At 45.5% G+C, this 12,849-nt stretch overlaps 1 protein-coding gene across 10 annotated transcripts in view; it reads right to left on the minus strand.

Annotated features, from left to right (window-relative positions):
* The window catches only part of NCOA6 (nuclear receptor coactivator 6), a 92,044-nt gene that overhangs the window by 14,980 nt on the left and 64,215 nt on the right, over positions 1 to 12,849 (minus strand). For 9 of the 10 annotated variants that reach the window (XM_090064704.1, XM_090064697.1, XM_090064700.1 and 6 more), the window contains one exon: positions 8,625 to 8,773. In XM_090064704.1, the coding sequence (XP_089920830.1) occupies positions 8,625 to 8,773 (149 nt within the window). The other variant, XM_090064703.1, reaches the window with a different exon arrangement.

The following is a 12,849-nucleotide window of genomic DNA, read 5'->3' on the forward strand; positions in this document are numbered from 1 at the left end:
CCAGCCTGACTGCTTTTTAAAACAGAAGAACTTGGGAGTTTACTTACTGGAATAGTGAAGGGTATGAAATTTTTTGGAAGAACCATGCAGAAAAACATGGGAAGGAGGCATTAAGAGGGACAGTATATAACAGGGAAAAATTCAAGGAAATCAGTGATTATAGTACGAATGTAAACAGATTTATTACAGGCAGAAGACACAAAAAGCTGAATGGGATTGCATGTGCAAAGAGTAATTCATGCAGAGAAGGTGCGAGACTAATACAGTATTTGGATGGGGTCATGGAGTGCACGAGTTGTATTGATGGCAAACAAGAGGAGCCTAGGTGGGGTATAGCACTTCCTGTCTGTGATCCAACAGGGGCCCCACTGGGGTTTTATAATAATATACTATGAGGAACCAAAGCAATGTAGCAAATACAACAAGGAGGGGTACCTGTCTATACACTGTCCCTTCATGGTGTGTTACAGATGTGAAGAGAAGGGGCACAAAGCTGCAGAGTGCCTAAAATGCACTAGCCACGGGAAGAAGAAACACCTACTCTGCAGCTGTCCCAAAGTCTACGCAAGGGAGGTCAGACCCACCTCAGGAACAGTGTGAATCAGAAATGGACAGTAAGGGAGAAGAGAAGGGAGAAGGTTAAAGTAGAAATGGTGGATAAGTGGGGGGAACAGGAAAGAGCCCAGACATGGAGATGGGGGAGAAGAAACCAAACAAGCAGAAGAGGTCAAACAAATGAAATAGCCTGGGAGTTAGGGGCAGTAAAAGAAGAAAACACTGGGAAAGAACAAATCAGGGAAAAAACCTGAAAACAAGGGGAATCAGTCAGAGAGCAGCTACCCACCATTAACTCCACTGGGCTCCAACCCAGACTGGCAAGCTAGAGGCAGGAAGTAAGAAAATGTAAGGCTTCTGGAATGCAAGCCATTCAGACAGCTTGCAAAAGGGACAGGCATGAGAGTGGGTGAGGGAGAGGAGTCAACCAAGGTGAGCAGCAGCGCCAGCAAACTTTAAAAGGGGGCAGGTGCACTCTTGTTAAAACAAGCACAATGGTACTGATTGTAGTATCTATTAATGTCAGGAGCATACTACCAAGGAGACGATGAGAAAAGATAAGAGCATAATAGCTGCTTGCAGATGTTAAAGACAAACAGGATACCAGGGGAAAGGGATTATAAGTGCTTTGAGAAAAACGTGGAGATGAAGACTGTCCTGGTGGTCAGGGACAAATGAAAACAAAGCAGCTGGAGTAGCAATACTATTCAAAAAATCCAGAAGTGAAAGCAAAGCAGATGGAAGATATCAACAGTGGTAGACTGCAACAAATGATACTATCAGTCAGGGGAGCAAAATTAAAAGTTTTTAACATAGATGCACCACCAGAGCAGGAGGGGAAGAAGGATCTGCTTAGAAAGCTAGCAGTTTACATGGTTGGAGGGAAACTGTGGATAATAGTGAGGGATTTCAATTGCATAATAGAAGCAGGTATCAGAACAGGGGAAGGAGATAGAAGGTAAGCGTGTGTTCTCTTCCAGGTTGGTGAACCTCCTTCGGCGGGCTTTAAACTAGGCTCGTCGGGGGAGGGGGAAGATGAGGGCGGAGGAGACGATGAGATACCAGGCCCAGCAACAGCCAGCGAGCCCAGACCAATGGTCAAAAGGGAGAAACAGGTAAGCGATGGGGGACGGGGCATTGCTGAGACTAGGGGGTCAGTGGGCACAACCGCTGAAGGCCTCAAATGCCTCTACACGAATGCTCGAAGTATGGGGAAGAAGCAGGAGGAACTCGCCCTCCTCCTAGCTGTCACCAGCCCTGACATAGTAGGGATCACAGAAACGTGGTGGGACTCATCGCATGACTGGGCGGTGAGTGTCAAGGGCTATAGGCTATACAGGAAGGACAGGATAGGAAGGAAAGGTGGAGGAGTAGCACTCTACATCAAGGAGGAATATACTTCCTCGTTAATTAGCATGGGGGTAGAGGGGGGGCACTCTGAGGTGCTCTGGGTTAGAGTAAAAGGCAGTCCAGGGGAGAGAGACTTAACGGTGGGAGTCTACTATAGACCTCCCAACCAGGGAGAAGAGCTCGACCTGGAATTCTTAGGTCAGCTTACAGAGGCAGTGAGGGCTAAGGATGTGGTCATCATGGGGGACCTGAACTTCCCAGACATCTGCTGGGAGGAGCAGTCAGCCAAGTCTGATCGCTCACGTCGGTTCTTAGCCAGACTGCAGGACCTCCATCTAACCCAGGAGGTGCACAGTCCCACCAGGGGAGACGCCTTGTTGGACCTAGTGCTGGCCACGGGTGATGACCTGGTGAGGGGGCTGCGGGTGATGGGCCACCTGGGAGACAGTGATCATCGCTTGCTGGAATTCACCATCCAGCGTAAGGTGGCAAAGGGCTGCAGCAAGGCAACAGCCCTAGACTTTAGGAGGGCTGACTTCAACAAGCTAAGGAGGATAGTTGGGGAAGCGCTGAGGACCCAGAGGGGAAGGGAATCAGATGTCGAAGGTGAGTGGTTGCTCCTTAAGGAGACGATCCTCCATGCCCAAAGGGAGGTAATCCCAACAAGGGTCAAAGGGAGCAGGAGGGCACATAAACCCCCATGGCTCACTAAGAGCATCCGGGAATGTCTCCTTGCTAAAAGGGAGGCATATACCCAATGGAGAGATGGGGTCATCGCCAAGAAGGACTATGTTATAGTCGCCCGAGGATGTAGGGGGGCAGTCAGGAGGGCCAAGGCAGAGTTGGAGATAGGACTAGCTTCCCGGATTAAGGACAATAAGAAGTCCTTCTTCAAATACATAGGGGGTAAAAAGAGGGTCCCGGGTAATGTGGGGCCCCTGCAGGACACGATGGGCAACTTAGTCATCACGCCAGATGACAAAGCTAACATATTTAACGATTTCTTTGCCTCTGTCTTCCTAAGTAGGGACCAGTTCAGCCACCTCCCTGCTGGGCCCCCCTCGGGCCCCGAGAGAGACACGCCTGGGCCAAGGGTTAGCGAGGAGTTAGTTAGGGTACTTCTGGAGAGGCTGGACGTGTTCAAGTCCGCTGGTCCGGACGATCTTCACCCTAGGGTTCTACAGGAACTGGCTGAGGTCATTGCGGGACCCCTGGCACAGCTCTATGAGCACTCGTGGTGCTCTGGCGAGGTGCCGGAGGACTGGAAGAGGGCCAATGTGGTCCCTATCTTCAAAAAGGGAAAAAAAGAGGACCCGGGAAATTACAGGCCAGTTAGTCTGACCTCAATCGCGGGTAAGCTCTTTGAAAAAATTATCCTGGCACACATCCAGGAGGGCCTTGCGGGGGAATGCATGCTCAGGGGCAACCAACATGGGTTTATCAGTGGCAGGTCTTGTCAGACCAACCTGGTGGCCTTTTACGATCAGGTCACCAAATCATTAGACGCAGGGGTTGCTGTGGATGTAGTCTTTTTGGACTTCCGGAAGGCTTTCGACACTGTCTCTCACCCTGTCCTCATCAAAAAGCTGGGAGACTGTGGTGTCGATGCCCACACGGTCAAATGGGTCGCCAACTGGTTGGAGGGCCGCACCCAGAGGGTGGTAGTGGATGGGTTCTTCTCGACCTGGAAGGATGTGGGCAGTGGGGTTCCGCAGGGCTCGGTCCTCGGGCCCGCACTGTTCAACATCTTCATCAGTGACTTGGATGAGGGGGTAGAAAGCACCCTGTTCAAGTTTGCTGATGACACTAAGATGTGGGGGGATGTGGGTGCACTAGAAGGGTGCAATAGGCTACAAGCTGACCTTGACAGGTTGCAACGGTGGGCGGATGAGAATAGGATGGGGTTTAACACTGATAAGTGCAAGGTGTTGCACATGGGGAGGAAGAACCGGCACCACACTTACAGGTTGGGGAACTCCCCTCTTGCCAGCACGGAGACGGAAAAGGATCTTGGAGTCGTCATTGACTCCACGATGAACATGGGCCGGCAGTGTGGGGAGGCAGTCAAGAAGGCCAATCGTACCCTGTCATGCATCCACAGATGCATCTCGAGCAGGTCCAGGGAGGTGATCCTCCCCCTCTATGCGGCACTGGTCAGGCCGCAGCTGGAGTACTGCGTCCAGTTCTGGGCGCCACACTTCAAGAGGGACGTGGACAATATGGAAAGAGTTCAGAGGAGGGCCACTCGTATGATCAGGGGTCAGCAGGGCAGGCCTTATGAGGATAGGCTACGGGACCTGAACCTGTTTAGCCTCCACAAGAGAAGGCTAAGGGGGGACCTTGTGGCCTGCTACAAACTGGTCAGGGGGGATCAGCAGGTATTGGGGGAGTCCCTGTTCCCCCGTGCACTGCCAGGAGTGACCAGGAATAACGGTCACAAACTGGCAGAGGGTAAGTTTAGATTAGATATTAGGAGGCGCTACTTCACAGTCAGGGTGGCTAGGGCCTGGAACCAGCTTCCAGGGGAAGTGGTGCAGGCTCCTAGCCTGGGGATTTTTAAAAGGAAGTTAGATGAGCACCTTGCCGGGGTCATCTGACCCCGGGGCTCTTTCCTGCTAAGGCAGGGGTTCGGACTAGATGATCTACCTAGGTCCCTTCCGACTCTAGCTACTATGAAACTATGAAACCTTAGACAGCTGATCCAGATTTTTAGCAAATATAACAAAAGAAGTCACTAAGAGATGTGTGGCCTGGGTAGAAAGTTTTCACTAAAACTTACCCCAGTGGAAAGAACCCATCAAGAACTGACTCTGTGTTCATAACAAAACAAAGAGATAATGAAAAAAGAAACAGTAATTATGGCATTTAGAAATTGCCAGATGCTGAAGGCAGGACTAAACCTTGGTTACAGCCCTGTGAAAAGGGGAATGTGGAAGTTAAATGTGCGACTGCTACAAGATGAGGAGATATGTCAAGCATACACAAGATGGTTGAGGGGTGGAGAACACTGAAGATATATCTTGAATACCAGAGGATGATGGATAATGGTGAAGAAGAGAACAGGAAAATTCTTCAGGAAGGAAGATCGAAGAACTGAGGGGAAAAGAACAAAAGAGCTAAGAGATCTGCAAAGAAAGATGCAGAAGCTGCTAAAGGAAGCTACAGAAGCAAGACAGATATGAGAAGAACTAGAAGAAACAAGGCAAGAGATAGAAAGCTTGGTTTAAACGTATGGGAGTGGAAAATGTTTTTAGCACAAGCACTGTGGTGGGAGAAAATGAAGAGTGGTTCTGATACTTTTCAGCCAGAGTGAAGATGGTAAAAAGAGAACTTAAATCAGTGTGGGAAGGTGGTGGTGCTTGGGTGGGAAAGCAGGAGGTGGTGTTAGAGGCAACAAAAAGATTTTATGAAGAGATATATCAGAAGAAAGAAATAGGAAGATTTGGTAGAAAAAGACTGAAGAGAAAAGAGAGGAAGCAATGAAGATGGAAGAACAAATATGCATAGAAGACATGGATGAGTGTTGAAAAACCTTTAAAAAAGAGGGACGTCACCAGGAATACATGGACTACCTATGGAATTTTATGAGAAGTTTTGGCTATGGGTAGGGAAGGCATATAGTAAAAGTTTTTGAGGAAATAGCAGGAACAGGAGAAGCAGGAAAAGATTTTACAAGAGATGTTGTGATCTTACTCCTTAAAAAAGGAGAGAAGGAACTCCTGAAAAACTGGAGACCAATGACACTCCTTAATATGGATAAGTTAAATTGCCAAGATGCTGGCTTTGAGAATTAGGAAAAACCTCCAGAAATTAATACATAAAGACCAAATATGTGCAGTACCAGGTACAAAGATATCTAAAGTGATCAGAGTAATCAGATGTACACTGGCCAACATTCAAGGAAAGAAAACATACCCAGTTATAGCATATCTAGATTTAGAAAAAGTATATAACAGAGCAGATCATAATTACATATTCAAAATACTAGGAAAAATGGGGTTCCCAGAGAAAATTGCATGTTGGATAAAGTTACTGTATAGAGAAGGGGAGAGTCAAGACCAAATCTATGGACATCGAAGGGGGGGGGGCTTTAAAAAAAAAAAAAAAAGATAAAAGGGTGCCCCTTGTCACCACTATGGTGTGTGCGTGACATGGAACTGTCAGCACAAAGACTAAGGAAAGACAAGGTCATAAGTGGAGTGAAGATACTGAGAGGGGGAGAGGTAAAATGCATGTCCTACATGGACAATATAAATGTAGTAGTTAAGAGAGAGACTTTTGGTGGAAAAGGTGCTAAAGCCTATACTAGCATATGAAGAAGCAACAGGGGCTACACTAAATAGGCTGAAATGCACCATAATGGGAGTGGGGAACTGGATGGACTTGGAGAAGTTGGACCTTCAAATAAGAGGAAGAGAATTAAGAATGCTAGGGATCCCACTGGACACCAAGGGGGAAGGTAATACAGCATGGGAAAAGGTGATGACGAGGATATGGCAAATATAATTATGGTCTAGAAGGACACTGTTCTTTCCTCGAAAAGTGGCAGCAGTTAAGGCTGTGCTACTGCAAATTATTCTATATACAGGAATCGCATTTCCACCAACGTGGTGGCAGATACCAAAAGTACAGAGGGAAGTATGCGTGTTCTTCTGGAATGTCAAAAGAAAGGCTGGCTAGAGCTGAACTGTGCAAGGCAAGAGAGGTGGGGGTTTCCAGACTTCAGACTGTTCATCTGTGTGAGATATACAAGTGCGATATGAAAGGGAGAGGGGAAAGCAGTGTATATTATCCAATTTCACTCAGCTGCAATTTTGAGGAAATGGGGAGTATATCAGACCTTTCCAAAGAGGCCAGGGTGTGGCAGTTGCCAATTCATTACACCAGGATGGAAGGTTTCATGCAGAAATATCAAATAGGGAAGGTAGGGCTGAAGAGAGTGCTTGAAGCTGGGGCTGCATGAACTGAAAAACTACACTGATCATGACAAGGAAGAGATCAGATTAGGAGAGGCAGAGAAGCGGAAGGAAAAGGACTAGACGCACTTATGTCACTGAACCAACAGACAGAACTGCTGAGAGGAAGAGAAGGATTTCAGGTGGTTACTGAGGCAATAGTTTTTCATGGGGGTCTCTATGAAGAAAGTGCTCTAAGGCTTTTTTTTGTGAGAAGTTGATGCATGTTGTTTAAGGGGTTTATATATATAGTTGTATGCTTTTGGATATATAGCTGTTTTTATTTATATGATATTTTGGTTAAACAAGGATGCTCAATGTATAAAGCTGTGAAAGTGTAGGGTGATAAGTGTGTTTTTAAGAAGATTTGTAATAAATTTAAAAAGAAAAAAAGTTCCCATCAGCATGTTTGCTCAATAAGGGCCATGTGTTTTATAGTCTTGTTCAGTGTTGGCTGCATTTAGTCGACGTTTGGCAGCAATTTAATGATAGACAATGCATTTAATGAGATTTTTTGTATGCTTAAGATAAGGGACTTTTTCCCCCCATGCCAACTGGTGGCAAAAAATCTCATCTTGTATTTGAGTAAATATGGTACAAGTCCTTTTTGTCAGAATAACTTCCCTGTGGCAGACTATAGTTCAGCCGTGCTTGCTGAAAGTGGAATTAAACAGCCCTTCATGCCGGTCCCAGCTTCTTCCCTCCACAGATCTCAGTTCCCAGGAAACGTTTCTGTCTCTCACGCTTCTCCTGCAGGGCCCTGCAGACGTAGGCCTCCTGGTGTCAAACGCTTGGACCTCTACACTAAAACCCCTCAGAAGGACGCTGTCTCCATAACAGCCTCCATTTGCAGGACAGAAGTCACCAGAAGCAGGCAAACAATAATCCCCAAGGAAACGGCTTCTGTATCGTCTCCTCTTGTCTAGTAAAGATGGCAACACCCTCTACTGGCTGGGGGCTGTAATGACATGTTCCAGGGGTTATTATGTACATGGGCCGAGGTGTACAGTATACAGGTATGGGGGGCGGAAAAGAGGGGGGACAACTTGCAGCCTCTCTCAAACAGGGACATTCACAGCTCTGGGCACACCGGGCAGACTTCTAGCAGATACATGAAATGCAAGGGGAAAGTAGGGAAAAGGAGAGCATAAATGGAGGGAAAACAATTAAATCCCTACCATTATGATCATTCTTAGAATGCTGATGTCGTTAATGTCTGTATTGACCAAGTGTTATTTTTTTAATTATCCATAAAAGGGAATCACAGAAGCACAAGGCAGTGTAAGGAACTTAAAAATGAGGTACAATGTAAAAAACTCTTATAGTATTATAGTAGTGGTTCAGTTTCAAAATAAAAAGAACATCATTTGAACTACCTATAAGTTATTAGAAAGCCTTTTGAAGGACTGAAGTGCAGCTGTAATACTATTTTAAACATTACTCTACACATCTCACTGTTCATTCTAAGAGAAAGCATTTCACAAAACTGTCTCTTCCAATTTTTCCCAAAATTTCCAGTTTTTCCACATCAGGCCTTGGGATGGAGTTTGGACAGGGGTTCTCTCAACTCCTCTGCCCCAAAAGTATTTTTTCCAGACCCTCTAGCCTTGCAGTCATCAGTACCAACTATAGGATTAGAAGCACACACTGTACAAAATATATTTACAGGCTCATACCATAGACATAGCATACTCATTAGATTGGATGTTTAGTAAAGTACTTCATTCCTTGCCCCCTCCACAGTAAGGAGGCTGTGCATTTTACCTTTTGCGGTGCTTGATGCAGATGCTGGTCTGGATGACCTCTTACGCTGTCCATTCTCTACGTTTTCCTGTGAAGCAGCAGAATCCTCTGTTCTTGAATTTCTTCTACTTGGAGTTTTAGACTTTTCACAACTCTCTTTTGTCTCATTACTAATAAAGTGGGACAAAATATTTCTGATGAAGTGTAAGAAGAATTATGTTTTTCTATGCAACTCAGACAAGTTGGAGATGGACCAGTACCAGTTCCGGACCATTAGTACTGAAGATATGAAACGCTAGAGATACTGGAAGTTTTAGCAGATGAAGAATGACCCGAGTAAGTCAGAGCATAGTCCATTTCTATTAAAAAATTATCAGAGGATATAGAATTGAGAAGTCCTCAAAAGAGAGTACTTTCAATATTAGAAGACCGAGAAATTAGATGCATTTTAAATTGTCAGCTCTATTTTCCAGCAGATGCCACCATTACTGAAGTCTAGGAAAAGCAAACAAGTTACATTAGAAACTGCTATTAAATGGGAATACAGAACTGAAATTGCAGATTAATTTAAAGAATTATATATTCAAGGGAGCATGTCATCCTCATATACTATTAAATAATTACTTCACTGATCTCCCTAAATGATTTATTCCCAAACCAGAAAGGCTTTATTAAGGTGGTTTTAAAGCGTAAAGTTGGCAGCAATTTAAAGTGCAGTTCTGTTTATAAAAGGTTACTTTTAAAAGGGCATGGTGGGAAGTCCATGTTTATTTTGTCTCAATAAACACCAGGTCAGCAATGCTCTGTTTAAAATTACAACACCCTTTAACAAAAAATCACTAACAAGTCTATTAATTCACCCTGGATGGTTTTCTTCTCCTGTACTGGTATCAGTAAGTTTCCGCAGACTAAAGTCGTCTGGGTAGAAACATGTTGCCTGTATCTCATTTGTGTCACTATACTTTTTTTTTCTTTCTTTCTTTTTTTTTTTTTGCAGCAGCACAAATGCTGAACAAATAGACAACAATACGATTTGTTACAACTACACAAAAGAAAAAAGATCAATGGCACAACAATAACTGGTAACAGACTATGCTGCTTTACTGTGGTAGATGCCTATTACCTCTATGATTGCTCGCCTTGCTCAGTCAGACCTGTACCCAGGTCTGGCTGGGCAAGAAAAAAGCCCTTCCCCACTCAGAACCACTCTGTGATTGTAAGGAAACACATCTGGCTGTGCACAGAAAGCAGGCAACCACACTGCCTATCAAGGGCAGGACAAGGAGTGGGTGATGTGATTTGCCCAGTGAAACAGATCAACTGTGCCATGACACAGCTGACTTGCTTCATTCAGCCTGTTTCTAGCCTCAGTGAAACTTCTGTGCGACTCTGTCTTCTGTGGGTTCACACACATAACTACTGAACTAAACAATTCTGTTAATGCACAAAGAAAAACAGAATTAAGTTCATGCCATTTTGGACACGATGGCTCTGCAAGACTTAAAACACTATATATTTTAATCAGAAAACAGAGAGAATATTTATAGAATAGAATTGTAGACGGTCTCTTTTCAGAAATCATGTTTTAAAAGGAAAAAAGCTTTACAAAAGTTTATAGCATAAAGCAACTAACATCTAAAACACAACAGTCAATTTGTGAATGCAATGATAAAAGCCAAACAGGCACTGCCAAGCGTGGAAATTCAGAGATAAAGCAAGCAGACAAGGCAAGTAATTATCCCCATTATCCACAAGACATTAGAGGCATAGACGAGTTAAGTGACCTGCCTAAGGGATAGAGTAAGTATCAGACTCTGGCTCAAAACCCATTTGTAAATGCTTTGGTATTACATCTGATTCATTAGTTTTGTGCTTCTGCAGATAACCTGTCTTCCCGTCTGTAATTTGTAAAATAGAGGTAATCACCATCTACACTGGAAGTGTAATGTGAAGCCTACCCAAATAATGTGTGTAACAGTACTTTGTAAATATCAAGTCACTAGGAGACACAAACAAACAAACAAACAAACAAACAAACAAACAAACAAACAAACAAACAAACAAACAAACAAACAAACAAACAAACAAACAAACGAGACTCAGGAGTGTGCACTTGAAGAAATGTAACAGGTTTATAATATCCACAGAAAAAACCTGTGGTAACTAAACTTTTTCCCTTCCAACTGTTATTTCCCCACTGAAGATACCAGCCTTTATGAAGTAAAAAGCAAAAAACCAAATAAGCAAGTCCAGAGTTATTTCACGTGCCAAATGTGTCATTTTGTGAACCTGCGCTTCTCCCAAAAATTCTCTCTCAAGCATTTTAAATAAATTGTCTATTGGAAGACTACCCCACACGTGAAATTTCAGAAGGCAGGTTACAGAAGTACCTTAGACTAAAGTGCTTGTACATGTGACAAAAATTGGCCATTTCTGCAGTTTAACTGCATCATGCTGTACATATACAAGGGTTTTTCTTACTATTTAAATAAGCTTACTACATTGCAAACTAAACCCTACCCCCTCACCACCACCATGAGAGGCAGGCTGAAGGGCAGGCACCCTGCTCAGAGCCCACCAGCAGCTTGCCTCTCCGTGAGTTGCCACCGGGCTGCACAGCCCCTGAGCTGCAGTGGGACCCAAGTCCTTCCCTGCATGGCAGCGGTATCCCTTGGGCATGGTGCTAACTGCACAGGTGCAGCCCCAGCTTGCAGGCAGCACCTCCCAGATCCAACTCTTCCCCAAGCCTGCATGGGAAGCAGTGCCCGGTGAGCTTCCAGTGTACAGGCTCTGGCAGGTGCTGCCTGCAAGCTGGGGCAGCACCCGCACAGCTAGCACCGCATCCAGGTGGCCCTGGGGGGCACCGCCACTGCAGAGGGAAGGACCGGGCCCCACCCCCTACAGCTCAGAGGCTGCACAGCCTGGTGGCAGATCATGCAGGCAGGCACACGGACAGGCTCCACTGGGGGGAGGGGGGAGTGGCTAGGATCCTGATCCCCTTCCTTCCTCCTCCCCCAACCCCTCCATGGAGCCTGCCTTTCCCGCAGCTGAGATGTGAGCTGCTGGTGGGCACTGTGCTGTCCCTCTACAGCAGTGGTGCCCCCTGGGTGGCATCCACCTGCTAGCAGCCCACCCAGAAGGCCCTGTGGGGTTCTGCTGCTGCAGAGGGAAAGACCAGGGCCCCGCCACAGTTCAGGGGCCGCTTGGCCCACCAGCAGCTCAGCCCCTTTACCACCCCCTCCCCCGTGGGAGAGGCAGGCAGGCTCTGTGAGGTGGGGGGGAAAAGGAGATCGGGTCCCTCACTATAGTGTCGGAAGCCTCTAAATTGAAACAGTGGGCTTTTAATAGTTGCAATTAAAAACCCACCATTGCAATTTAGGGGACTAAACACCCATCATATGTACAACTGGCCACCTGTACCCTGCCTTCTGCCTAACTCCAGATTAACATGGCTAACTACCTCTCCTTGCACATGAAATTTCAGTTTGATTTTGCTAGAATTAAAGAGAAAGCTAGCTCCCAAAATACATAATGTCAGAGTTGGGCAATCAGGGCAGCAAGGTGCCAACTCCAGGAATGGGAAGTGGGGTGAAGGAGGCAAAGACATGGCAGCTGCTGCTGTAGCTGCACAGTTACAGCTACCACCATGCTACCGGTTAAAAGTCACTGCTGCTTCCATCACACCTGCCCTGGATACCTGGCTGCTGTGCATCAGACATTTAAGGAGAGACTCTAGTCCCAGAAAATAGCAGATTTTTTTAAACATTAAATTCAGCACCAATCCTCCCTAAAAAAGTTTCATAGTGTTAAAATCCTTTTAAATCTTGGTACTCTCTTCTACCACATGGGGACAGTAAAAGCAAAATACAGCATTTGCCAGCGCTTATAAAATTTAGGAGAGCAATCAGGTATTAGATAAAAGCACCAAAAAGCTCCGCTGAAGCGCACGATCTATACAAATGCTGCGTGAGCGAGGTTAAACTGACAGTTCCTCCTGTGGGCATGCACTGTACTTGGTGCAGGGGCGGCCAGACAGACTAGCATGAGGTATCTGACAAAGTGAAACTACCATTAAATCCTCCTACAACCAGTTAAAGGTTTTTATTATTAAAACATGGTCTAAGATACAACTAGGTTAACACAATCCTGAAAATCACACTTCAGTCTGATAAAATAACCATCTGTTGTTGGACTAGTGAAATTATGATTACACTAGCCAAGATCTTTATGTACATGCATGTCTTAC

This window comes from Crocodylus siamensis, chromosome 10, assembly GCF_052110815.1.
Source record: "Crocodylus siamensis isolate JL-2025a chromosome 10, ASM5211081v1, whole genome shotgun sequence".
NCBI lineage: Eukaryota > Metazoa > Chordata > Crocodylia > Crocodylidae > Crocodylus > Crocodylus siamensis.